This window comes from Oncorhynchus masou, chromosome 1 (genome assembly GCF_036934945.1).
Source record: "Oncorhynchus masou masou isolate Uvic2021 chromosome 1, UVic_Omas_1.1, whole genome shotgun sequence".
NCBI lineage: Eukaryota > Metazoa > Chordata > Actinopteri > Salmoniformes > Salmonidae > Oncorhynchus > Oncorhynchus masou.
This window is the reverse complement of record NC_088212.1, coordinates 71,838,817-71,866,316: the sequence shown is the minus strand read 5'-3', so window position 1 is coordinate 71,866,316 and position 27,500 is coordinate 71,838,817. Positions and strand designations below refer to the sequence as shown.

The 27,500-nt window shown below is 53.2% G+C and overlaps 2 protein-coding genes across 2 annotated transcripts in view; both read left to right on the top strand.

Moving 5' to 3' along the window:
- The window catches only part of mafa (MAF bZIP transcription factor a), a 142,037-nt gene that overhangs the window by 85,961 nt on the left and 28,576 nt on the right, over positions 1-27,500 (top strand). The window lies entirely within an intron of this gene.
- On the top strand, positions 1,712-20,701 carry LOC135542747 (proline-rich protein 36-like). Its single transcript, XM_064969960.1, has 10 exons — positions 1,712-1,722; positions 4,835-6,031; positions 6,497-7,181; positions 7,274-8,103; positions 8,230-9,502; positions 9,585-9,870; positions 10,022-10,501; positions 11,771-12,361; positions 17,241-18,948; positions 20,641-20,701. Exons 1-10 carry the CDS (start codon positions 1,712-1,714, stop codon positions 20,699-20,701), a joined length of 7,122 nt encoding a protein of 2,373 aa, XP_064826032.1.

Here is a 27,500-nt window from a genome sequence, read left to right as displayed (position 1 = left end):
ATGCAGACCTTTGGAACATATACATTTTAAAAAGTCTAATAAAATCCATGTAATATAGCCTACACCTTCACAATGAATCCAATAATTATTTTAGACAGGTCTAAAGAAGCATGATATAAAGAAAATAGTCTATTTCAGAAGAACAGAATAGCTTACTCTGAGTTGTCCTGATCTGGCTGTGCCAAATAGCTGTGGGCTACATTAGTTAATTTAGCAGACAAGATTTGATTAGAATTCCGTGGCATTATTTGATAGTATGAAGAATACAATTGAACAAAGCATATTTTCTCCCCAAAATTTGAGGAAGTGTGCACATTCGACTATTCTGTGTTGGGCGGTTAACAAATAATTAGGTATTCCTATATGCTTAATTTAGTTATTAATGTAACTTTAGTTGTTCTACAAACATTGGGCTATATGTTTTGATTTTTAATACATTCTAAGGCCGCATGATGCGACTCTAATGATGATTTGAAAAAGGTTGCTTGAAAGACATGAGCTCTGCTTTGTTGTACACACTACATCAGTCACTCATTCACAATTTGACAAACACTTGATAATGCCTAGAATTTCACTGCCTGATATAGTAGTTGTGGGATGCGCTAGATCCCAAATTAATACAACCACTAGCATTAAAAAAATACTTTTTACGCAATGTGGTTGATGCAACATGTCAGAACATTTTGTTTAAAATGTTGATAAACTATCATGATATTTCTTCACACAGCAGCAATGCACACATGGTAGTGCGCTATAAAGGCACATTTTCCATTAGCGGAAAACACCATTATCAAAAGTGCCCGCACATGTATTTATCCATGTAATGGTGCATTTTTATGATGAAAATGATCTTCCCCTAACTTGAAACTCACGCGCCTCTTATGTATTGCAGTTAGGTTATACACCCCTTGTAAAGCGGATTAATGTGATTCATTTTAAGAAGTTATTTGGCAACACACAGAGGGTGAAACAAGTGTGGGAGAAAGAATTGTCTGTTACTATTGACGAAGAGACGTGGGAGGACATTTGGAGATATGCAAAAACAATATCTATATGTAACCGTACTAGAGCAATCCAATTAAGAATAATACACAGATTGCATATATCCCCAAATCACAGACATGCTTTTAGCCCCACTTCCTCTTCCCCTCAGTGTCTTAAATGCAAAACTGATACAGGCACCCTAACACATTGTTTATGGTCATGTACCAAAATACAAAGATACTGGTCTGGTGTTCTGCAAGAAATTGAAAAGATCCTAGGGGTTGATCTAGAACTGGACCCGGTTTCTTTATTGTTAGGTCTCCCTAGTAGGCATGTTACTTCTGTGGGTAAAAGAAGGCTTTACAACATCCTTACCTTCGCAGCGAGGAAAAACATCATTTTACAGTGGATTAGTGATAAGGTCCCTTCTATTAAAGATTGGCATAATATACTATTTGAATGGGTGCCTCTGGAATATCTGTCTTGTACATTGCATTCTAAAACAGACCAGTTCTACAAAGTATGGGAACCTTATCTAAATTACCTAGAACCTGATGTATCAGCTTTTATGCTGCAAGGATTCACTTAGAATGGCGGGGATCTATGTATTTCAGAACTACACTGTACGTTCCAAGTGTGGAACCTAACCTCTTGGTTTAAACTGAGCTTTTTTGTTTAATTTCTGTTTGTAAGTTTGTTTAAAATGTATGTATTGAGAGAGGCAATGATGGTGACGGGGTGAGAGAAGCACTGAAGAGGAAAATGATGTACGTATGTATGGGTGTGTGTATGTGTGTGTGCGTGCGCGTATGTATGTGTATGGTTGTGTATGTATGTATCTGTATGTGTATATATATGCACGTAGATATGTGTAAGTGGGTGCTGTTTTTCTTGTTTTAGTTCTGTGTGCCTTGCCTCTGTTGTTGTATCTCTTAATATGGGTGAAAATTGTGAAATTCCAATAAAAATACTATTACAAAAAAAAAAAGTTATATGGCCACTAGTTAATTATAAAAAGTCACAAAAAAAGGCGTTGTTTCCGATGCTGGGCATCATTCACAAATTATAATATAGAATTGACAAGTGATAGGCTAATATTGTCACCCATCAGACTATTCGTGATTTAATATTGTCTTTACATATACTAAATAATATATGTGTGAAATGTACTTTGATTTAGAATGGACCATTATCATGCACCTGTATCAAAACAGGGTCAGCGAGAAAAAATGCATGTAATCTATGCACTTAAATATGTCTTTTCCCCTTGGTTTATTTTCATGCCAGCCAGCTAGTCTACACTCCTGTTGTAAATATAAGCAATGTGCTTAATATTAGGAAAGTTGAGAAATAAATATCGTAGGTCTAGCCTATAGAAAGCTGATTCTCTTATTTTTAGTAGAGGCCATCACTCTGTTTTCTCTCGCAAATGCATAGCCTATCGAAACGTTGCTCAACATGAACACATGGGCTCTCATAAAGTGTTTGATTAGATTTTTGAATACATTTGCATTGATGTTAGAGTGATTAGAGGGACAATAGAGTGCTGAGTACCAGGCAGTTAGGTAGCCTTGACTACACAGTGTGGCGGTCACGAGAGAGAGAGAGTGCAAGTGCTACAGGGAAAAAGAGATATCTCACACCACTACGGTGGGTCTACGGGTGGCCAGATCTGCTCCCACCCACATGACTTTAGTCAGCCGAGAGGAGATATCCACTTCCCCTTAATATTTGATAGTTTCCTTCAAAGGTGTCCAGCTGCCTTTACTGATCTCTGCTCTCTGCTGCTGTGTCTGGGCCAGGCTTGGCGCTAGTCGTTCAGACTTCTCGCCTGTATCCTGCATGGGGATAGTGTTACCCTTCTCCTCTACCTCTTCTTCTCTCCTCTCTCCTTCCTCTGCTTGCGTTATCGCTTCTATCTCCCATGGCCTTCATCGATCATCACAGAACGCACAGTTAAGCTCAACAGAGGAACGGTCACCCCCTCACCATGCCCCTCGGTTAACGGGTGTCTACCAAGAAAGAGACCCATGGCTGGGTCAGACATAGGGGGAATTCACAGAGTGGATGGAGGGAACCAAGGAATGAAGGGGGGAGAAGGGCTTGTCGGGCACAGCTACGGCTGGTCAGATCGTATTCCCGGTATCCAAGCGTTCTTGATTCCCCACGAGGAGTCGAGTCCAACTGGCATTAACATACAGTATGAAGGCATTCTGGCTTCTCCCACCGTATGCAAAGAAAACCAACAGAAAACCAACAGGGGAAAAATAAATATATATAACCAGTGTCCAATTACTGACGAGCAAATGGACGGAGGCTTTTTTGGAGAAGTGGATGAAATCTAGGAGACTTCAAAGACAAGGAAGGGTATAAAGTACCCAAACACTTCATGAATATTGCAGTATTCCAAAGTCACTCCTCCTGATCTGAAAGATAGAACTTCTGAGGATCGGGGCCCCCTTCCTTACTTACAGTAGCAGAGTGGATGGCTAGTCCATGAACTATTTAAATACACACAGAGATGTGAGGAGGCAGTGGCCAGCATGCTAATGAAAACCAGACTGGCTCCATAGAGACGCCCTCTGTTACTGATTACACACTCCTATCCTCTCCAGCGCTGCTCTCAGGGAGTCAGGTTTGAGATGGAGTCAGAAATACATTGATATTCTGAACTCTCTTTTTATCAGTTATAAAAACTATTTCCTGGACTGTCTTCTTATACTGAGGTCAAAATAAATGTTTGTGTGTGCATGTGTTCACATACATGTATGTTGGTGTGCTTGAGTATATGTGTGTGTGTACATACAGTACAAATACATCTTGATGCATGGATGTGTATCTGTGTATATCAGCATATACACAGCATAATGATCACAGCTGTTTGTAACAGAAGTGTCCCAGAGTCTGAAAGTCAAGACAAGTGACAAAGGGACTAAAACTCACTCGAGAAGTTGGCCAATACCACAGTGTCATCAACCCCCCTTCATGTTCAGTGAGAGTCCTCTACCCATCCACTCACTCTTGGCTGTCTTATCTTAGGCACTGTGCTAATGAGAAACAAGCCATATTTGTAACACTGTGAGGCCCTGTGGAAGGATCTGGTTCAAGGCTGAAGGAGCCACTCCCAGGGTGTGATGCCAGTTTTTAGTGTGAGGCACGGGTGACAGTACTTCACTCTGTCAGTTAGAGATTTAATGTGTTTGTTTTTTGTGTTGTTTGTTAGAGGTTGGCAGGGTGTGATGGGTGGGCTGTGGCGGGCTGGGGATGTTAGTGAGGAGTAGGATGTCTTGGTGACTGGTGGCACTCTCACCGACACCATATATGGGCATGGTGGGTCACAGGGGTAAGTCAAGTCTGGAGAAACCCAAGGCCAAGGCCACCAGATGGTAAATATAGAGATAATATATTTGTGGGACCAGGACTCAAAGCTTCTACCAAATTGTCCCATATGTACAAAGCAACAAGTGTATTCAGTTGTTCTGTGAGAGAGCAACATATTTAATGACTTATGCTATTCAGCTGGCAGTAATGAACCAGCCTGCTCCTCTTGTCTTCATATATACATACATAATATGGCTCACAGAAAAACTGAACTGCAGTTGACAAATCCAGTGCTATTCCAAAGTGTTGTTGTCCTATGCGATTTAAAGCCCTGTCCTAACTCTACAGCTCTGTATCCTCAGTCTCCAGACCTCTAGTATGTGAGACCGTGTCACAACAGGCCCGTGGTACCCACAGGGAGAGAGGACTAAGTGGTTGTGAGGACTGGCAAAGGGCCTGGGTAAAAGAATAAAGACTTTTCAGAGGAGCTCGCTGCTTTGCACTGCACTGCTAACACTCTTCTCTTCAGATCAGCGCTCAGTCGCACGCAGCAGAGTCAGTCGCCCCCAGCAGAGTCAGTCGCCCCGGCAGAGTCAGTCGGCCCCAGCAAAGTCAGTCACCGCCAGCAGAGACAGTCGCCCCCAGCAGAGTCAGTCACCCCCAGCAGAGTCAGTCGCCCCGGCAGAGTCAGTCGCCCCGGCAGAGTCAGTCGCCCCCAGCAAAGTCAGTCACCCCCAGCAGAGACAGTTGCCCCCAGTAGAGACAGTCGCCCCCAGCAGAGTCAGTCACCCACAGCAGAGACAGTCGCCCCCAGCAGAGACAGTCACCCCCAGCAGAGACAGTCGCCCCCAGCAGAGTCAGTCACCCCCAGCAAAGTCAGTCACCCCCAGCAGAGACAGTCGCCCCCAGCAGAGTCAGTCACCCCCAGCAGAGTCAGTCGCGCCGGCATAGTCAGTCGCCCCCCGGCAGAGTCCGTCGCCCCCGGCAGAGTCAGTCTCCCCAGCAGAGTCAGTCGCCCCAGCAGAGTCAGTCGCCCCAGCAGAGTCAGTTGCCCCCGCAGAGTCAGTTGCCCCCAGCAGAGTCAGTTGCCCCCAGCAGAGTCAGTTGCCCCCAGCAGAGTCAGTCGCCCCCAGCAGAGTCAGTCGCCACCCGGCAGAGTCAGTCGCCCCACGGCAGAGTCAGTCGCCCCCCGGCAGAGTCAGTCGCCCACCAGCAGAGTCATTTGCCCCCGCAGAGTCAGTCGCCCAATGCAGAGTCAGTCGCCCCAGCAGAGTCAGTCGCCCCAGCAGAGTCAGTCGCCCCCCGGCAAAGTCAGTCGCCCCCCGGCAGAGTCAGTTGCCCCCCGGCAGAGTCAGTCGCCCCCCGGCAGAGTCAGTCGCCCCCTGGCAGAGTCAGTTGCCCCCGCAGAGTCAGTTGCCCCCGCAGAGTCAGTCGCCCCGGGAGAGTCAGTCTCCCCCGGCAGCGTCAGTCGCCCCCGGCAGAATCAGTCGCCCTGGCAGACTCAGTCGCCCCGGCAGAGTCAGTCGCCCCCCGGCAGAGTCAGTCGCCCCCCGGCAGAGTCAGTTGCCCCCGCGGAGTCAGTCACCCCGGCAGAGTCAGTCGCCCCCCGGCAGAGTCAGTCTCCCCCCGGCAAAGTCAGTCGTCCCCAGCAGAGTCAGTTGCCCCAGCAGAGTCAGTCACCCCAGCAGAGTCAGTCGCCCCAGCAGAGTCAGTCACCCACAGCAGAGTCAGTCCCCCCAGCAGAGTCAGTCGCCCCAGCATAGTCAGTCGCCCCAGCAGAGTCAGTCGCCCCCCGGCAGAGTCAGTCGCCCCGTCAGAGTCAGTCTCCCCCGGCAGAGTCAGTCGCCCCGGCAGAGTCAGTCGCCCCAGCAGAGTCAGTCGCCCCAGCAGAGTCAGTCACCCCCAGCAGAGTCAGTCTCCCCCCGGCAGAGTCAGTCGCCCCAGCAGAGTCAGTTGCCCCAGCAGAGTCAGTTACCCCAGCAGAGTTAGTCGCCCCAGCAGAGTCAGTCACCCACAGCAGAGTCAGTCGCCCCGGCAGAGTCAGTTGCCCCAGCAGAGTCAGTCGCCCCAGCAGAGTCAGTCGCCCCCGGCAGAGTCAGTCGCCCCCCAGCAGAGTCAGTCGCCTCCGGCAGAGTCAGTCGCCCCCAGCAGAGTCAGTCACCCCCCGGCAGAGTCAGTCGCCCCCCGGCAGAGTCAGTCGCCCCCAGCAGAGTCAGTCGCCCCGGCAGAGTCAGTCGCCCCGGCAGAGTCAGTCTCCCCCGGCAGAGTCAGTCGCCCCGGCAGAGTCAGTCGCCCCAGCAGAGTCAGTCGACCCAGCAGAGTCAGTCACCCCCAGCAGAGTCAGTCGCCCCAGCAGAGTCAGTCGCCCCGGTAGAGTCAGTCACCCACAGCAGAGTCAGTCGCCCCCAGTAGAGTCAGTCGCCCCCAGTAGAGTCAATCGCCCCCAGCAGTCACCCCTGCAGAGTCAGTCACCCCCAGCAGGGTCAGTCGCCCCAGCAGAGTCAGTCGCCCCGGCAGAGTCAGTCTCCCCGAGCAGAGTCAGTCGCCTCAGCAGAGTCAGTCGCCCCAACAGAGTCAGTCGCCCCCAACAGAGTCATTCGCCCCGAAAAGTCAGTCGCCCCGGCAGAGTCAGTCGCCCCAGCAGAGTCAGTCGCCCCCCGGCAGAGTCAGTCGCCCCCCGGCAGAGTCAGTCGCACCCCGGCAGAGTCAGTCGCCCCCCGGCAGAATCAGTCCCCCCAGCAGAGTCAGTCGCCCCAGCAGAGTCAGTCGCCCCAGCAGAGTCAGTCGCCCCCCGGCAGAGTCAGTCGCCCCCCAGCAGAGTCAGTCGCCCCCCGGCAGAGTCAGTCGCCCCGTCAGAGTCAGTCTCCCCCGGCAGAGTCAGTCGCCCCGGCAGAGTCAGTCGCCCCAGCAGAGTCAGTCACCCCCAGCAGAGTCAGTCTCCCCCCGGCAGAGTCAGTCGCCCCAGCAGAGTCAGTTGCCCCAGCAGAGTCAGTCGCCCCAGCAGAGTCAGTCGCCCCAGCAGAGTCAGTTGCCCCCGCAGAGTCAGTTGCCCCCAGCAGAGTCAGTTGCCCCCAGCAGAGTCAGTTGCCCCCAGCAGAGTCAGTCGCCCCCAGCAGAGTCAGTCGCCACCCGGCAGAGTCAGTCGCCCCACGGCAGAGTCAGTCGCCCCCCGGCAGAGTCAGTCGCCCACCAGCAGAGTCATTTGCCTCCGCAGAGTCAGTCGCCCAATGCAGAGTCAGTCGCCCCAGCAGAGTCAGTTGCCCCAGCAGAGTCAGTCGCCCCCCGGCAGAGTCAGTCGCCCCCGGCAGTCAGTCGCCCCCCCCGGCAGAGTCAGTTGCCCCCCGGCAGAGTCAGTTGCCCCCCGGCAGAGTCAGTCGCCCCCTGGCAGAGTCAGTTGCCCCCGCAGAGTCAGTTGCCCCCAGAGTCAGTCGCCCCGGGAGAGTCAGTCTCCCCCGGCAGCGTCAGTCGCCCCCGGCAGAATCAGTCGCCCTGGCAGACTCAGTCGCCCCGGCAGAGTCAGTCGCCCCCGGCAGAGTCAGTCGCCCCCGGCAGAGTCAGTTGCCCCCGCAGAGTCAGTCACCCCGGCAGAGTCAGTCGCCCCCCGGCAGAGTCAGTCTCCCCCCCGGCAAAGTCAGTCGTCCCCAGCAGAGTCAGTTGCCCCAGCAGAGTCAGTCACCCCAGCAGAGTCAGTCGCCCCAGCAGAGTCAGTCACCCACAGCAGAGTCAGTCCCCCCAGCAGAGTCAGTCGCCCCAGCATAGTCAGTCGCCCCAGCAGAGTCAGTCGCCCCCCCCGGCAGAGTCAGTCGCCCCGGCAGAGTCAGTCTCCCCGGCAGAGTCAGTCGCCCCGGCAGAGTCAGTCGCCCCAGCAGAGTCAGTCGCCCCAGCAGAGTCAGTCACCCCCAGCAGAGTCAGTCTCCCCGGCAGAGTCAGTCGCCCCAGCAGAGTCAGTTGCCCCAGCAGAGTCAGTCACCCCAGCAGACCCCAGCAGAGCCCCAGCAGAGTCAGTCACCCACAGCAGAGTCAGTCGCCCCGGCAGAGTCAGTTGCCCCAGCAGAGTCAGTCGCCCCAGCAGAGTCAGTCGCCCCCCGGCAGAGTCAGTCGCCCCCCAGCAGAGTCAGTCGCCCCCCGGCAGAGTCAGTCGCCCCCAGCAGAGTCAGTCACCCCCCGGCAGAGTCAGCAGAGTCAGTCGCCCCCGGCAGAGTCAGCCCCCAGCAGAGTCAGTCGCCCCGGCAGAGTCAGTCGCCCCCGGCAGAGTCGCCCCCGGCAGAGTCAGTCCCCGGCAGAGTCAGTCGCCCCAGCAGAGTCAGTCGCCCCAGCAGAGTCAGTCGCCCCCAGCAGAGTCAGTCGCCCCAGCAGAGTCAGTCGCCCCCAGCAGAGTCAGTCGCCCCAGCAGAGTCAGTCGCCCCGGCAGCAGAGTCAGTCACCCCCCAGAGTCAGCAGAGTCAGTCGCCCCAGCAGAGTCAGTCGCCCCAGCAGTCAGACCCCAGCAGAGTCAGTCCCCCAGCAGAGTCAGTCGCCCCAGCAGAGTCAGTCGCCCCCAGTCAGTGACCCCGCAGAGTCAGTCGCCCCAGCAGAGTCAGTCGCCCCAGCAGAGTCAGTCGCCCCCCAGAGTCAGTTCCCCCAGCAGTCAGTCGCCCCCGGCAGAGTCAGTCGCCCCAGCAGAGTCAGTCGCCCCCGGCAGCAGAGTCAGTCGCCCCGGCAGAGTCAGTCGCCCCCCGGCAGAGTCAGTTGCCCCCAGCAGAGTCAGTCGCCCCAGCAGAGTCAGTCGCCCCAGCAGAGTCAGTCACCCCCGGCAGAGTCAGTCGCCCCCCGGCAGAGTCAGTCGCCCCCCAGCAGAGAGTCGCCCCGGCAGAGTCAGTCGCCCCAGCAGAGTCAGTCGCCCCCAGCAGTCAGTCGCCCCCGGCAGAGTCAGTCGCCCCCAGCAGAGTCAGTCGCCCCCAGCCCAGTCGCCCCGGCAGAGTCAGTGCCCCCAGCAGAGTCAGTTGCCCCCAGCAGAGTCAGTGCCCCCAGCAGTCAGTCGCCCCGGCAGAGTCAGTCGCCCCGGCAGAGTCAGTCTCCCCCGGCAGAGTCAGTCGCCCCGGCAGAGTCAGTCGCCCCCAGCAGAGTCAGTCGCCCCCAGCAGTGCCCCAGTCAGTCGCCCCAGCAGAGTCAGTCGCCCCCAGCAGAGTCCCCCAGCAGAGTCAGTCGCCCCAGCAGAGTCAGTCGCCCCAGCAGAGTCAGTCGCCCCGGTAGAGTCAGTCACACACAGCAGAGTCAGTCGCCCCCAGTGCCCCCGGCAGAGTCAGTCGCCCCCAGCAGAGAGTCAAGTCGCCCCCAGTCAGTCACCCCTGCAGAGTCAGCCCCGGCAGTCACCCCCAGCAGGGTCAGTCGCCCCCCCAGCAGAGTCAGTCGTCCCCGGCAGAGTCAGTCTCCCCCAGCAGAGTCAGTCGCCCCAGCAGAGTCAGTCGCCCCGGCAGAGTCAGTCACCCCAGCAGAGTCAGTCGCCCCAGCAGAGTCAGTCACCCCAGCAGAGTCGTCACCCCCAGCAGAGTCAGTCGCCCCAGCAGAGTCAGTCGCCCCAGCAGAGTCAGTCGCCCCAGCAGTCAGTCAGAGTCAGTCGCCCCCAGCAGAGTCAGTCGCCCCCCCGCCCCAGCAGAGTCAGTCGCCCCCAGAGTCAGCAGAGTCAGTCGCCCCCGGCAGAGTCAGTCGCCCCGGCAGAGTCAGTCTCCCCCAGCAGAGTCAGTCGCCCCAGCAGAGTCAGTCGCCCCAGCAGAGTCAGTCGCCCGGCAGAGTCGCAGCAGTTGCCCCAGCAGAGTCAGTCGCCCCCAGCAGAGTCAGTCGCCCCAGCAGAGTCAGTCGCCCCAGCAGAGTCAGTCGCCCCCAGCAGAGTCAGAGTCAGTCGCCCCCGGCAGAGTCAGTCGCCCCAGCAGAGTCAGCAGAGTCAGTCCCCCCAGCAGAGTCAGTCGCCCCGGCAGAGTCAGTCACCCCCAGCAGAGTCAGTCGCCCCCCCAGTCGCCCCCAGAGAGTCAGTCGCCCCAGCAGAGTCAGTCACCCCAGCAGAGTCAGTCGCCCCAGCAGAGTCAGTCGCCCGGCAGAGTCAGCCCCAGCAGAGTCAGTCGCCCCAGAGTCAGTCACCCCCAGAGGGTCAGTCGCCCCAGCAGAGTCAGTCGCCCCGGCAGAGTCAGTCGCCCCAGCAGAGTCAGTCACCCCCGGCAGAGTCAGTCGCCCCCAGCAGAGTCAGTCGCCCGCCGGCAGAGTCAGTCGCCCCCAGCAGTCGTCAGAGTCAGTCGCCCCAGCAGAGTCAGTCGCCCCCAGCAGAGTCAGTCGCCCCCAGCCCAGCAGAGCAGCAGAGTCAGTCGCCCCGCAGAGTCAGCAGAGTCAGTCGCCCCCAGTCGCCCCAGAGTCAGTCGCCCCCGGCAGAGTCAGTCGCCCCAGCAGAGTCAGTCGCCCCAGCAGCAGAGTCAGTCGAGTCAGTAACCCCCAGCAGAGTCAGTCGCCCCCGGCAGAGTCAGTCGCCCCAGCAGAGTCAGTCGCCCCGGCAGAGTCAGTCCCACAGCAGAGTCAGTCGCCCCCAGTAGAGTCAGTCGCCCCCAGCAGAGTCAGTCGCCCCGCCCCAGCAGTCAGTCGCCCCGGCAGAGTCAGTCACCCCCAGCAGGGTCAGTCGCCCCAGCAGAGTCAGTCGCCCCGGCAGAGTCAGTCTCCCCCAGCAGAGTCAGTCACCCCCAACAGAGTCAGTCGCCCCAGTTGCCCCAGCAGAGTCAGTCGCCCCAGCAGAGTCAGTCGCCCCCAGCAGAGTCAGTCGCCCCCAGCAGAGTCAGTCGCCCCGGCAGAGTCAGTCGCCCCAGCAGAGTCAGTCGCCCCAGCAGAGTCAGTCGCCCCGGCAGAGTCAGTCGCCCCAGCAGAGTCAGTCGCCCCCCCCACCCCCAGCAGAGTCAGTCGCCCCCAGCAGAGTCAGTCGCCCCAGCAGAGTCAGTCGCCCCGGCAGAGTCAGTCGCCCCCGGCAGAGTCAGTCGCCCCAGCAGAGTCAGTCGCCCCGGCAGAGTCAGTCGCCCCAGCAGAGTCAGTCGCCCCGGCAGTCGCCCCAGCAGAGTCAGTCGCCCCGGCAGAGTCAGTCGCCCCGGCAGAGTCAGTCCCCAGCAGTCAGTCAGTCAGTCGCCCCAGCAGCAGTCAGTCTCCCCCCAGGGTCAGTCGCCCCACAGAGTCAGTCGTCTCCCCCCCAGCAACAGAGTCAGTCGCCCGAAAGGGTCAGTCGCCCCAGTCGCCCCCCGCCCCGGCAGAGTCAGTTGCCCCAGCAGAGTCAGTCGCCCCAGCAGAGTCAGTCGCCCCCCGGCAGAGTCAGTCGCCCCCCAGCAGAGTCAGTCGCCCCCCGGCAGAGTCAGTCGCCCCCAGCAGAGTCAGTCGCCCCGGCAGAGTCAGTCGCCCCGGCAGAGTCAGTCACCCCGGCAGAGTCAGTCGCCCCCCGGCAGAGTCAGTCGCCCCCCGGCAGTGTCAGTCACCCCCAGCAGGGTCAGTCGCCCCAGCAGAGTCAGTCGCCCCGGCAGAGTCAGTCTCCCCCAGCAGAGTCAGTCGCCCCAGCAGAGTCAGTTGCCCCCAACAGAGTCAGTCGCCCCCAGCAGAGTCAGTCGCCCCGAAAAGTCAGTCGCCGCCCGGCAGAGTCAGTCGCCCCGGCAGAGTCAGTCGCCCCGGCAGAGTCAGTCGCCCCAGCAGAGTCAGTCGCCCCAGCAGAGTCAGTCGCCCCGGCAGAGTCAGTCACCCCCAGCAGGGTCAGTCGCCCCAGCAGAGTCAGTCGCCCTGGCAGAGTCAGTCTCCCCCAGTAGAGTCAGTCGCCCCAGCAGAGTCAGTCGCCCCCAACAGAGTCAGGCGCCCCCAGCAGAGTCAGTTGCCCGAAATGTCAGTCGCCCCGGCAGAGTCAGTCGCCCCAGCAGAGTCAGTCGCCCCCCTTGCAGAGTCAGTCGCCCCCAGCAGAGTCAGTCGCCCCGGCAGAGTCAGTCGCCCCGGCAGAGTCAGTCGCCCCAGCAGAGTCAGTCGCCCCAAGCAGCGTCAGTCACCCCCAGCAGAGTCAGTCGCCCCCAGCAGAGTCAGTCACCCCCAGTAGAGTCAGTCGCCCCCGGGAGAGTCAGTCGCCCCCAGTAGAGTCAGTCACCCCCAGTAGAGTCAGTCGCCCCCGGGAGAGTCAGTCGCCCCAGCAGAGTCAGTCGCCCCTAGCAGAGTCAGTCGCCCCCAGCAGAGTAAGTCACCCCCAGCAGAGTCAGTCGCCCCCCAGTAGAGTCAGTCACCCCGGAAGAGTCAGTTGCCCCAGCAGAGTCAGTCGCCCCCAGTAGAGTCAGTCGCCCCCAGCAGAGTCAGTCGCCCCCAGCAGAGTCAGTCGCCCCAGCAGTGGCAGTCGCCCCGGTAATGTCAGTGGCCCCCAGCAGAGTCAGTCGCCCCAGCAGAGTCAGTCGCCCCCAGCAGAGTCAGTCACCCCCAGCAGAGTAAGTCACCCCCAGCAGAGTCAGTCGCCCCCCAGTAGAGTCAGTTGCCCCCAGCAGTCAGTCGCCCTCAGCAGAGTCAGTAAGCTGTTTGTTTTAAGTGTCTCTCTCGCTTTCATTCTCTCTCTCTCTCTCTCTCTCTCTCTCTCTCTCTCTCTCTCTCTCTCTCTCTCTCTCTCTGTATCCCTCTCTGTATTTGCTCACCTCTCACTCTCTCACTTTCTCTTTTTATTTCTCTCTATCTCTCTTACCTCTCTCTCTCTCTCCCTCTCTCTCTCTCTCTCTCTGACTTTCTCTCTGACTTTCTCTCTCTCTGACTCTTTCTCTATCTATTCCTCTGAAGCAGTGTTCAGTTTTGCACTGCGGCGTGGTGCTACAGGAAGCCGTTTAGAGTTCCCATTCTCACCATTGTTCCAGCCTGTTCTACTCAGAGGCAACTGTTATCCTTCGAACCAAGCTCTCTGCCAGGGGACAAATAAAGATTTGTTGATAGTTTTCCCGCCTCTGTTTAAAATTGCACCCCGGAGGTTTGCATGCTTAACTTGTGGAATGTGTAATAAATTAAAAACAACAATTTTGCTGACATGGTGAGATAGACGGGGAGAGAGGGAGAACATGTGTGTGAGGGATGGGAGCGGGGTCGTGTGCGATGATGGGAGAGGGACGGGGGGAAGAGGCCTCCTCCTCTCTCGTTCTGTTATCTCACGGTTCCCTCTCTCTGTCTTTCCTGTCGCTCTCTCTCCTTCTATCTGTCATCCCCTTTGTCTTTCATCTCCTCCCTCTTTTGGAGCTCTGATGGAGGAGTACGAAACGGCTTTGCTAAATGGGTTCCCCTCCTAGCCTCCTCGCCTCACTTAGATAAAGATTGCATTTCAATATTTCAGGAGAGACATTTTCATTCATCGTCCTTGCTAAGAGATAACGATTAGATGTATATTGCTCCGGTTCACATAAATCAACTTGTTTTGGGTGCACTCCAAGTACCCCCCCCGCCCCTTCCTTAGGCACATTCTCACTCCTCAGCCAGCAGTGTGTTCAAGAGATTTTGCATTGACCATTGACTGTTGGCTTTAGGTGCAGTTAATTTAGGGTGATGTGAATGTCCAACTTTGAAGGGCAATCGATCGTTACAATCAAATGTTTCAGTCTTATATATGATAGTAATTATAGCAATTGATAATGAACATTGGAGACTATTTACAAAAAGAGAAAGGCTGGGCCAGTTGCCCCATTGAATATCATAAAGTATGTCACTCAGTCCATCACAACATCCACTTCCTACCTGTCTGCTGACATGGTTTTACAGCCCTATACTTCACAACTGAAGCTCTCTGTCTCTCCACCTGCCAATATCCAGCATCATCTCTGTGGCCTAATGGACACACAGTAAAGACTGAGCCCATTAGATCCCATTATAGAGCCATGGGAGAGAGGAGAAGGGAATGACTCGCCAGAAGCATCCTCACCATGGTCCTGTGATCTTTCAGGTTTACTACCAAACATTTCAGAAAGTGTACTAATCCTGTCATGAACATAATGACATGGTGAAACAGGTGGTAGTGATTTGTAGAGGAGAATCTGGGTATCACAGTGAGAAGTGTCTGCCTCCATCACCACCACCATCTCTCTCCCCTTGTGAAATATGAGCCAACGTGTCTGTATGACGTTCATGGAATTGTAGAGACCACAGTATGGACGGAAGTAGACCTTCTAAATAGAAGAGACTGATAGGAGGTAGATCGATGGATAGTGACACACGCACACACACACGCGCGCACACACACGCACACGTACGCGCACGCACACACACACACGCACGCACACGCACGCACACGCGCACGCACACGCGCACACACACACACACACACACACACACACACACACACACACACACACACACACGCACGCGCACGCACGCACACACACACACACACACACACACACACACACACACACACACACACACACACACACACACACACACACACACACACACACACACACACACACACACACAGTTCAGTCAGTTGAAGGGGGAAGGGGAAACTGTACCCGTACCCAGAACAGACCTCTCCTCTGCCCTCTCTAGCTGTTCCTTGACCCTTGCCAGGATAAGCTGCTTTTGGATAATCAATGGACACCAGTTAAATGTAATTGCCATGTCACAATGTCAGGGACACCATTGATTCACCATTATAGTTGTGTGGGGACTGTTCCACAGTATTGTCCTGGTAAGAGGATTATGGGGACCAGATGTCCTTGTTTAGTCCTGTTACAGTCTGGCTGAGGCCGGACAGGCCAATTTAGTCATTTAACGTACTTCTGCTATTGCCAAATCCCAAATCGTCCTCTAGCCTTTACCCTGTAAGAACTTTCAGTAGCTCTGAAAGGAGTGGGTAGGTGTTATCCATATGGCACAATAGGATAGCCACAGCTAGGCTAGGTGTCAGTTTGGCTATAATGCCTAAACATATGCAACCTGCATCTAAACAAGTGTATAAGGGTAAGAGGCTAGGGGTCAATTTAGGGTCTAGGGGTCATGTTTGGTACTAGGGGCATTGGACTGTATGGGTGCATGTTTTCTGAAAAATGGAGGTGGCTTAGATCACTGGAGATGTCTGTTAGGGTCTATTAACATTGTGAGAGACCCTGGTGCTGAAGCTACAGGCCCAGATGATTACAACTGTAAGGAAACCCATATAGCAGCGAGCGAGAACACGTGTTACAGCAACATTATGTTATCATGTGAGGTTAGAAACATGGCCCCATAATCAGGAGACAGTGCTGCACTAACCTACCGCGTCGCTGTTTGCAGAGCAGTTCACCATAACCTTCATGTAAATAATTGAACTGCTTTTGTGAATTATTCATCAAAGTGCCTGTAAAACTAAGGTAGCAGCTCTCCATAGAGCAATATATTATTTTGCTTTTATGTTCTTTACAGTAGTGACTACATGTATTTATTGTAAATGCTATTAAGGCATTGATTTACAGTATATTGTTTATTGGTGGCAGGCTTAATGCATATTGCATGTTTGTTCATGGACATGTATGGTCATGTACATAGTCATAAAGCACATTTCTGTTGCCAGTATGTCTGCAGATATGTAAATACATACAGTTCACAAAGACATTAGAAAATAAAGGTAGCCACACATACAGGACTGTATATGGTAGCAAATGACTTTGCAATGTGGAAACAACTTTTATGTTTGGATCTATAAAAAACTGTCATAACATGAATGAACTGTATAAACCGGTAACAGGTCAGGAGAGGGTTTCAGTTCAGCTCCTCAGGATGAATAGAGGTGTAGTGATTGTCATCTGACTGTAACGTTCCTGTACTACAGTAGGTTGGATGTTTCCGTGCAGCAGTGAGAGCTGGTCCTCAGGGCTCTATGCAACCTGTGTCCTGTGGAGAGTGGAGCAGCGCCAGAGAGAGAGGAGGTTAAGATTGATTTGCACCTCTTTATAAAGCTGCCGTGTAGGCCTCTGCAGGGCAGAGAGAGATGGGGAGGGGGGGCTGTGATAGTGATGAAGAACCAGATAGTGCAAAGGCCATGCGGGATATGAACCAATCTGCTTCCTCTTTAAACCCCCAAACCTCAAGCTGTCAAGCTTTCAACATTCATCATAAAGCCCCTACCTGCCTCTCTCCCCTACCTGTCCCCTCTCTCTCTCTCTCTCTCTCTCTCTCTCTCTCTCTCTCTCTCTCTCTCTCTCTCTCTCTCTCTTTCTCTCTCTCTGCTACTCTTCCAGGCTTTTGTCACTGTCACCATCTCTCTTCGCCTTGACTTATGTCCCCCCCAGGCGTCCCAGAGATTCCATTACCTCTGCGTGCATTGTGGGAATGTTAGGTTCTCCCTTTGCGGAGTGCACGCTGCCGTCAACACGCCGTCTCGGATTGATGGGCTGAGGTCTGACAGTGACCTGGCTGACTTTCACTCTTAGCAGGGACTCAGAGAGACAGATTTACATGGAAGAGAAATAAAGGGCTGCTGTGGTATGGGCTAGCCGGCGTTAGCAAGGCTAGCAGACACTACATCAAATCATATTTTATTTTATCTGCGTACACAGAGAGGAATGGCTTATCCTGAGGGTTGCAGCCAGGAGAAAAGAAGATGGGGTGTTGTGGAGGTCTGGTGTAGCTTGCCATGCTGTGATTAATAATATGCTGGAAAATGAGAATAAAATAGCGTTTTGTTTGTATATATTTCTTTCAATTACCCAGCAAGCTTACCATTTCCGAGAAATTCTTACACACGCCCTCGTGCACTTACTACCAGACTCCAGTTGTCTATGAGAGCTCCTTGCTTTAGCCCTGTAATCAGGGCCTTGCCTCTGTCTGTATTTGTGGTAGTATTGGACCTGACAGCCTCTCCACTGGGGAGGGGCCTTGAACCAATAGGCTGCAAGACTCCCTCCTTGGCCTTCACCTTGTCTCGTCCTCACCCACCTCTTCGTTCCCCTCCTCGGCTCCCTCTTCAGCCCACCTCCTCACCCTCCTCCTCAGCCCCCTCCTCTGCCCACCTCCTCACCATCCTCCTCGGCCCACCTCCTCACCAACCTCCTCGGCCCACCTCCTCGGCCCACCTCCTCGGCCCCCTCCTCGGCCCCCTCCTCGGCCCACCTCCTCGGCCCCCTCCTCGGCCCACCTCCTCGGTCCCCTCCTCGGCCCACCTCCTCGGCCCCCTCCTCGGCCACCTCCTCGGCCCCCTCCTCAGCCCACCTCCTCACCCCCTCCTCGTCCCACCTCCTCGGCCCACCTCCTCGGCCCACCTCCTCGGCCCCCCTCCTCGGTCCACCTCCTCACCCACCTCCTCGGCCCACATCCTCGGTCCATCTCCTCGGTCCACCTCCTCGATCCACCTCCTCAACTCCCTCCTCGGTCCACCTTCTCTCCCCCCTCCTCGGTCCCCCTCCTCACCCCACTCCTCGGCCCTCTCCTCGGCCCCCTCCTCGGGCCCAACTCCTCGGCCCACCTCCTTGGTCCACCACCCCACCCCCTCCTCGTCCCACCTCCTCACCCCCCTCCTCGTCCCAACTCCCCGGCCCACCTCCTCACCCTCCTCCTCAGCCCCCTCCTCTGCCCACCTCCTCACCAACCTCCTCGGCCCACCTCCTCACCCCCTCCTTGGCCCACCTCCTCACCCCCTCCTCGGCCCACCTCTTCGGCCCCATCCTCGGCCTATCTCCTCGGTCCACCTCCTCGGTCCACCTCCTCACCCCCTCCTCTGCCCACCTCCTCGGCCCCCTCCCCACCCCCCTCCTCGGCCCACCTCATCTGCCCACCTCCTCGGCCCCCTCCCCACCCCCCTCCTCGTCCCACCTCCTCACCTCCCTCCTTGTCCCATCTCCTCGGCCCAGCTCCTCGGCCCCCCTCCTCGGTCCAACTCCTCGGTCCACCTCCTCACCCCCTCCTTGGCCCACCTCCTCACCCCCTCCCCACCCCCTCTTTGGCCCCCTCCTCTGCCCACCTCCTCGGCCCACCTCCTCTGGCTACCTCCTCGGCCCACCTCCTCTGCCCACCTCCTCGGCCCCCTCCCCACCCCCTCCTCGTCCCACCTCCTCACCTCCCTCCTTGTCCCGCCTCCTCGGCCCAGCTCCTCGGCCCCCATCCTTGGTCCACCTCCTCGGTCCACCTCCTCACCCCCCTCTTGGCCCACCTCCTCACCCCCTCCTCGGCCCATCCCTTCGGCCCCAGCCTAGGCCCATCTCCTCGGTCCACCTCCTCGGTCCACATCCTCACCCCCTCCTCTGCCCACCTCCTTGGCCCCCTCCCCACCCCCCTCCTCGGCCCACCTCCTCTGCCCACCTCCTCGGCCCCCTCCAGACCCCCCTCCTCGTCCCACCTCCTCACCTCCCTCCTTGTCCCACCTCCTCGGCCCAGCTCCTCGGCCCCCCTCCTCGGTCCAACTCCTCGGTCCACCTCCTCACCCCCCTCCTTGGCCCACCTCCTCACCCCCTCCCCACCCCCTCCTCGGCCCACCTACTCGGCCCACCTCCTCACCCCCTCCTTGGCCCACCTCCTCACCCCCTCCACACCCCCATCCTCGGCCCACCTACTCGGCCCACCTCCTCACCCCCCTCCTTGGCCCACCTCCTCACCCCCTCCCCACCCCCATCCTCGGCCCACCTACTCGGCCCACCTCCTCACCCCCCTCCTCGGCCCACCTCCTCTGCCCCCTCCTAGTCCGTCTTTAACACAGCCCACTAATCACAGCATAGGAAACCCGACCAACCTAAAACAAACATTCACTGCAGTAAAGACTGGGAGAAGAGGGTCGGCCCTAACGTCATGGGTCACTGGGTTTTTTTATTTTTTATTTACAGCCGGGCCTTTATGGAGTCGGATTCCAGAGATGGACAAATAGCAGGACATTAGCTGTCAGCAAGCCGGGTAGGAGCCAGCGGCTGACGGCCCGTTAATAGTCTGTTTGTTAGTGGGGAGGAAGAGGCTCGTAAAAGTGGAGACTCTTATCTGTCGAGAACCCTGTGTGTGTGTTTGTGTCACAGACGCAAAGCCGAGCAGGCTGTAGACTGCTCAACCCAGTGGCTACAGTTCATTAGATCAACATATGGCTTCTATTCGTACTCTTGGTCCTCATGCTGGACAGATCTACAATCAGGTATTTTACTATCCCACTCATGTTTAAAGTTGGGATTGTGCTCGTCTAATCTGATGGTAGAGCTGTGTGTTAAAGGCCACTACTACCTTGAGCACTGAACAACCTGCCATGCGCCCAGCCTTCCCACCGGAGGCATCCATTTCATGTGTGTCTAAAATACTGAACAGATGATTTGTCAACACACTAAATACATCTTCAGAGAGGGAAGTTGGGTGAAATGTGTGGGTGGGATGTTTCTGACAGCATAATCAGTTCATCCAGCCATGTTTTATGTCCTGACAGCGACGGCGGTCTCTTTCCGCCTGAGGAGCGCCTTTGGCCACGTTCTCCTGGTCCCTGTGCACACACCTTTAACGACTTCTGAAATGTCACTGAATGTCAGGCGGAAGGATAAAACCAGTGTGTGTGTGTGTGTGTGTGTGTGTGTGTGTGTGTGTGTGTGTGTGTGTGTGTGTGTGTGTGTGTGTGTGTGTGTGTGTGTGTGTGTGTGTGTGTGTGTGTGTGTGTGTGTGTGTGTGTGCGTGTGTGTGTGTGTGTGCGTGTGTGTGTAAGCGGCAAGGGCCTGCTTGCTAGTGATCTTTGGTGGGGTTTTAGTGCAGTATTGAGGTGATACTGTAGTGCAGGGTATCTCTGTTCAGGTGTGGCCCAGATTTCACCAGGCAAGCTTGTTGGCTAGGGACATGATTGAATGAACATGCTACTAAGGAGCAGACTGAGGGAAGAGCCTTATCAGTTGTATAACAGTGAGTGAATACTGCTTTCGTCTTAGCTACACAGAGGTAGTTATTGTAGACACTTGTTTTTTCTTCTTGTAGAGGGCGTAAAATGACCTGCTACACATACTGAGATGTTCTAATCATATCAGCTTAAAGCTGCGATATGTAACTTTTTGGGGCCAGCCAACCAAATTCACATAGAAATGTGAACTATAGATATGCATTCTCATTGGTAGGTGTTCTATGGGCACTATTTCTATGCTTATCGTACTTAAGTTAGATTTTTGAGTATTTTACTTTCAGTTTTGTACACCAGCTTCAAACAGCTGAAAATACAATATTTTTGCTTATGGAAAATATATTTCACAGCAGTTTAGATGGTACAATGATTCTCTACACTATACTTGCTTGTTTGTCACATAAACAGAAATTAGGAAAACTATTAGAATTTTAGACACCAGGAAATAGCAGCGCTACATAGTGCACCTTTAACCAACCAGGCACCCCTCTCTATCTCTTACAATCTTCTCTGTGTCTCTGTAGCTGTGATCTCGCCAGCGCGCTGTGTATGATCTTGTGTGAGCTCTCCCTGTCTGTACTGTGAGCCCTGCAGCTGTGTGATCTCAGGCTGTGTGCAAACACAGCAGGGTCTCTGTTAAGCCCAGCAGCGTGAGCCTGTATCAATTACGCTGCCGCAGCGATACGGTCACGGCCGGCAGTCGCTCCGCTCCGCAAAGACAAAGAACCAGCATCAGTGTCCGCTCAGAGTCCACTCTCTCTCAGCTCTATGACCAAAGGAGTGGCCTGAAGACTTGCTAACCTTCAGCCCAGTGATCAATTCACTTAAACTACAGTAGGGGGATGCGATGGGGGAGAGGGGGTATAGAGAAAGAGAGGAAAGGATAAAGTGAGGTTGAGAGGGAGGGAGATTGGGGGTTAAATTAAATAGAGAAGGGGGAGGGAGAAAAAGAGAGGAAGAGAGAGATAGAAGGTAGAGGGGAAGATGTAGGAAGAGAGGGGGGAGGAAGAAAGAGAGGAAGAGAGAGGCAAATAAAAAGAAACAGAGGAAGAGAGAAAAGCAGTGGCTTCAAAGAGGAAGGTCATGACCTGTGGCCCCTTTCACCCCGTACCGTTGGCAGTAAAACTGAGCGGCCCAGTTCTCCTCAGAGAGACATAGATCTGTGTCTCAGACCAGAGCCTGGTGCTATAGATGTCCTTTAAGCCATGCAGCTCTCTCTCTACTATCCAACTCAATCCAATACCTCTGTTCCTGGCTCTTTACTCAATACCACACCACTGGGCAAACTAACACCATTGAATCTTAAGAATGGATGTGTGTGTTTGAGAGAGATTTCTTCGGCAAGCACTGGCATGCATAATATGTATGTTATTACCTTGGTGAGCTCATGTTTAGAGGCAGGGACTGGCTTATCAACCAGGCAGACTGGGGGGTTAGGGTATGTTAATGAGAGGGGTAAATGGCAGGGTTTGAAGCACTACTTCCTATTGCAATTTCACACTTGTCAGCTCCCGTGAGGAAACTTCACCTTTACTGGGGCGAGCAGAACAGAGCAGAAGAGAGCAGACCACTCGATGAAGAACCCACACAGAGAGTATGTCTAGATGGTGTAGGTGAAGTTTATAGTTTTCTCTCAGGTGTTTCCATGTAATTGCAGTGGATTCTGAGGCCCATTATTAAAAAGGTAAACATTTTACTGGCCAAGTATGTTTCTCTTGACGTTGGAAAACACAAGGATAATGTATTGTGAGGCAGGCAATATGGCTTGGTGCATTACAGGCATGTCAAATCTGTTATACCTATCAACTGGTGTAGGTCTTGGTAAGGTCAGAATAGGGTCCATTATTCTAGTTGCCATTGTAAACATGGCAGATTAGTAGTTTATCTCTACAGTGACCTTCAGTAGTCATCTGTTGTCAATCTCATCATGTAAAATAGCTTGAGATTTTAATAGCATATGTCTAGTACATGATGAGGCTGTAAAGTCACGGTCAGGTGTTGTTAGGATTGGAAGTATTCATCTCTAAATCACCCCTAAATATGTGGGTGAGGGTTTGTGCGTGTGTGTGTGTGTGTGTGCATGCATGTGTTTGTGTGTTCCTGTGTGTCTGTCAGTCAGTTCTTTTACACAGTATGTGTCGTTAGTGAGCGGTCACCGTCAGGGTCGTAAAGAGGGCGCTGTGTACATATTACCCCTCCATAGCGGGCTGGGGAGGAGGGGAGGGAGGAGAGGGTACAGCTTGCCCCGCGTATAGATCATCCTCGGCCTACACACTACACACACACGATCATGTGCGCACACACACTGTTCCCCCTTCGCCCGGTGTCTTCGCACAGACGCAGCATTGTGATGGGTGTATTATAATTAGTGTCTGAGGTGGAGAGGTGAGGAATACAGACGCCTCCTTGTGACATTCATTACACACAGGCCTATAACATCAGCTCATTATGGTCGTGACTGAATTCATTAGGCTGTGATGTGGACAACTTGTGATTCATAATGTATGTGTGTGTGTGAGTCTAATGCACCCATGTATTATGTGTGTGTGTGTGAGTTTGTGTGAAAGGGCAACTCCCTCCCGTCCTGACACATCTTCCTTGCACATACCACACAAGCATATCTGTGTATGCGCACATGTACACAAGACAAGCCAATAGGACACTGGGTTATTTCGAATGCATTTGTGAAGTATTTTGGGAATGTGCCAGAGCATGTTTGTGGCTTGTAGAAGGTGAGGTCTGTGAGTGCAAGTGACAAGAGTAAAATATTCAAGCATTCAACACTAGTGGGAGAAATATTTGAGAACTGATTCGACCATTAGCCCACTTTTGGATATTTTTGGATACATTCAAATATTAACATAAATACTATATTTTGTGTCAGTCTGACACAATATAAAGAGGATTGTTGAATGATATTATCTCATTATTAGACTGGGGTTTATCTAATTGAGGCAGACATGTTGTTTCAATAATATGTAGCCTATTTCAAACTGAAATATAGTCTTGAGTGTAGAACACTGGTCTACTCTGCTGCCTAATCATTAATGGCACTGTAGTCCTTGCTGATTCTATCAATGAATCATGCTCTCACTGTACTGTCTGCAGCCTAACAGGGAGGAGAGCGCATTTGTATCTGTGTTTCTGAGTGCATGCATGCCTGGGTGTGTGTGAGAGAGAGAGATGGAGAGAATAAAACAAAGAGAGAGCATGAAAAAGAGAGAGAGGTATGGACAGGAGAGCCTTCTCGGAGGACCTTAAAACAAACGGACTAAAGTAGGCCTGTTTTCTGATCAGGCACAGACAGGAGAACACTTAGCGCTGCCGGAGACACTCTAAACAGCCACTGAGGAATTACCCAGTTACTGTCTGTGGAACTGCAAGTGCTTTTGGGACTGTGGAGTGTCCCCAGTGAACAAACCCCACACTCACAGACAGACAGAGCTGCTAAATGGCATACAAACACAAACACTAGTAGTAGACACAATCTTTGACTGATACAAATGATTGGCATGGTTAAATAAAACACGGAGGTACAGATGAATACACACACACACACACACACACACACACACACACACACACACACACACACACACACACACACACACACACACACACACACACACACACACACACGCACAGTAAGCCAGGTAGATAATGAATAGCTTTGTCTCAACCCACTGAGCGTCTCAACCAGGTAACTTGAAACAAGCACCAAACAACACATTCTCACTGAGAAGAAGCAACCACCGTATTCCTTCTACTGTTTGATATTTAGTTGTGTCTGTGATCTGCATACTGTAACCAGGTTTCCCTAAGTAAAGATGTGCTCAAAGTTAGGCCCCATGATGTTGCAACACAAACACACCCAGAAAATTCACCTTAATTAGGTATTTCCCTCCCAAGTAAAGTTCATTTCAATTAGTCCCACCTGGGCCCCTCTTCCAGCTCCCTGTGATTTGTCAATGCCCCAACTTGGATTTAGAACATATGTGGTGGTCACAGCACCATACACTGTGTTTGTGTACATGTGTTTATTTGCGTGTGTTTGTGTGTGTGTGTGCACATTTGTGTATGACCTAGAGAGAAGGGACTCCTGTGCCCTTGACATTTCCTTCTTGTACTTGTGATAAATTGCGGAGGTTATTTACTTGTTCTAGAGAAGGAGAATCTTACAGTCCTGATTTTTTCTCCAAACACACACAAAAGATGCATGTTTTGTTTCTGTTCCCTAACTGCTCTGCTCTGAAACATACTGTGGAAATCCACTCCCTCTGTTTGTTTCTCACATTTCTTTTTAGATTTCAGCCATTTTGTTTTCTCTAAATGTTGTGCCTTTCTAAACTGTAGTTACAAAATAAAGAATAATAATTTGGGAATATATTAAAAGAGACAAGAACAGACAACGATTATGATTAGGTTTGTGTTCAGAACAGTCGACCATTCTGACTTTAGTCTAAATACTCTGAAGATGGTTCTCTGCGTGAAAGTGTTAGATAGCCTACAATATGTCTTATTTTGGCCGCTGAGGGTGTTCTGAGAGTGTACTGGGGTGTACTGAGGGTGTACTGAGGGTGTACTAAGGGTGTACTGAGGTGGTACTGGGGGTGTACTGAGGGTATACTGAGGTGGTACTGAGGGTGTACTGAGGTGGTACTGGGGGTGTACTGAGGTGGTACTGAGGGTGTACTGAGGGTGTACTGAGGTGGTACTGAGGGTGTACTGAGGGTGTACTGAGGTGGTACTGAGGTGGTACTGAGGTGGTACTGAGGGTGTACTGAGGGTGTACTGAGGGTGTACTGAGGTGGTACTGAGGGTGTACTGAGGGTGTACTGAGGTGGTACTGAGGGTGTACTGAGGTGGTATTGAGGGTGTACTGAGGTGGTATTGAGGGTGTACTGAGGGTGTACTGAGGGTGTACTGAGGTGGTACTGAGGGTGTACTGAGGGTGTACTGAGGTGGTACTGAGGGTGTACTGAGGTGGTATTGAGGGTGTACTGAGGGTGTACTGAGGTGGTATTGAGGGTGTACTGAGGGTGTACTGAGGGTGTACTGAGGTGGTATTGAGGGTGTACTGAGGGTGTACTGAGGGTGTACTGAGGTGGTACTGAGGGTGTACTGAGGGTGTACTGAGGTGGTATTGAGGGTGTACTGAGGGTGTACTGAGGGTGTACCAAGGGTGTACCGAGGTGGTACTGAGGGTGTACTGAGGTGGTACTGAGGGTGTACTGAGGGTGTACTGAGGTGTACTGAGGTGGTGCTGAGGGTGTACTGAGGGTGTACTGAGGGTGTACTGAGGTGGTACTGAGGTGGTACTGAGGGTGTACTGAGGGTGTACTGAGGTGGTACTGAGGGTGTACTGAGGTGGTACTGAGGGTGTACTGAGGGTGTACTGAGGTGTACTGAGGTGGTGCTGAGGGTGTACTGAGGGTGTACTGAGGGTGTACTGAGGTGGTACTGAGGGTGTACTGAGGTGTACTGAGGTGGTACTGAGGTGGTACTGAGGTGGTACTGAGGGTGTACTGAGGTGGTGCTGAGGGTGTACTGAGGGTGTACTGAGGGTGTACTGAGGTGGTACTGAGGGTGTACTGAGGTGGTATTGAGGGTGTACTGAGGTGGTACTGAGGGTGTACTGAGGTGGTACTGAGGGTGTACTGAGGGTGTACTGAGGGTGTACTGAGGGTGTACTGAGGTGGTACTGAGGTGGTACTGAGGGTGTACTGAGGGTGTACTGAGGTGGTACTGAGGTGGTACTGAGGTGGTGCTGAGGGTGTACTGAGGTGGTACTGAGGGTGTACTGAGGGTGTACTGAGGGTGTACTGAGGGTGTACTGAGGTGGTACTGAGGTGGTACTGAGGTGGTACTGAGGGTGTACTGAGGTGGTACTGAGGGTGTACTGAGGGTGTACTGAGGGTGTACTGAGGGTGTACTGAGGTGGTACTGAGGGTGTACTGAGGGTGTACTGAGGTGGTACTGAGGGTGTACTGAGGGTGTACTGAGGTGGTACTGAGGTGGTGCTGAGGGTGTACTGAGGGTGTACTGAGGTGGTGCTGAGGGTGTACTGAGGGTGTACTGAGGTGGTACTGAGGTGGTACTGAGGGTGTACTGAGGGTGTACTGAGGTGGTACTGAGGTGGTGCTGAGGTGGTACTGAGGTGGTGCTGAGGGTGTACTGAGGTGGTACTGAGGTGGTGCTGAGGGTGTACTGAGGTGGTACTGAGGTGGTGCTGAGGGTGTACTGAGGTGGTACTGAGGGTGTACTGAGGGTGTACTGAGGTGGTACTGAGGTGGTGCTGAGGGTGTACTGAGGTGGTACTGAGGTGGTACTGAGGTGGTGCTGAGGTGGTACTGAGGGTGTACTGAGGTGGTACTGAGGGTGTACTGAGGTGGTACTGAGGGTGTACTGAGGTGGTACTGAGGTGGTACTGAGGGTGTACTGAGGTGGTACTGAGGTGGTGCTGAGGGTGTACTGAGGGTGTACTGAGGTGGTACTGAGGGTGTACTGAGGTGGTGCTGAGGGTGTACTGTGTCCCCCGTCCGTTTTGTGACACTCCTCACCTGGGCAGATCAATCTGCTGAAAGGAAACCCATCAGGTCACCTTTGGAATTCATCATTATTGGCCACGTAAAACGAAACGGCCCATAATGGGGTGTTTGCTAAATTTAGATTACCTATATGCTAACGTATCTCTCTCCTAAAAAAGGTTTCATGGATTATGCTGAGAGGCCAAATCCATGTTCCTGTCCTTGTCAGGTCATTTCAAAGACCCGGACTGTTCTGTACTTGGCAGTTTGGGTGACTCTCTAGTCGATAGATTTAAGAGGAATGTGTCTCTCTACAGTATGAATTTATAATTGTGATCCTTTAAAAATCTACAAAACACATTGAAATGCAAGTCAACAAAACATGAATGAAATAAAATACAAATCTGAAGTTCATTCATTGAGGGAGAGAGGGTTTCAACATTGGCATGTTGAAGACGAGAAGTATCTCCTTTTGGTTCCTTCAGAAAAAAAGGAAGGAAGGAAGGATATCAAATAGAGAAGTTTAGAAGGAAAAAAAGGCATTGAGCAATCACCTGAGTTTAACTTTGTTGGTGTGTGTGTGTGTGTGTGTGTGTGTGTGTATGTGTGTGTGTGTGTGTGTGTGTGTGTGTGTGTGTGTGTGTGTGTGTGTGTGTGTGTGTGTGTGTGTGTGTGTGTGTGTGTGTGTGTGTGTGTGTGTGTGTGTGTGTGTGTGTGTGTGTGTGTGTGTGTGTGTGTGTGTGTGTGTGTGTGTGTGTGTGTGTGTGTGTGTGTGTGTGTGTGTGTGTTTGTGTGTGTGTGCTAGAGCTTGATACAAACTGGTTTAAGAGATTTATTACGTCTTGTTTGCATATATG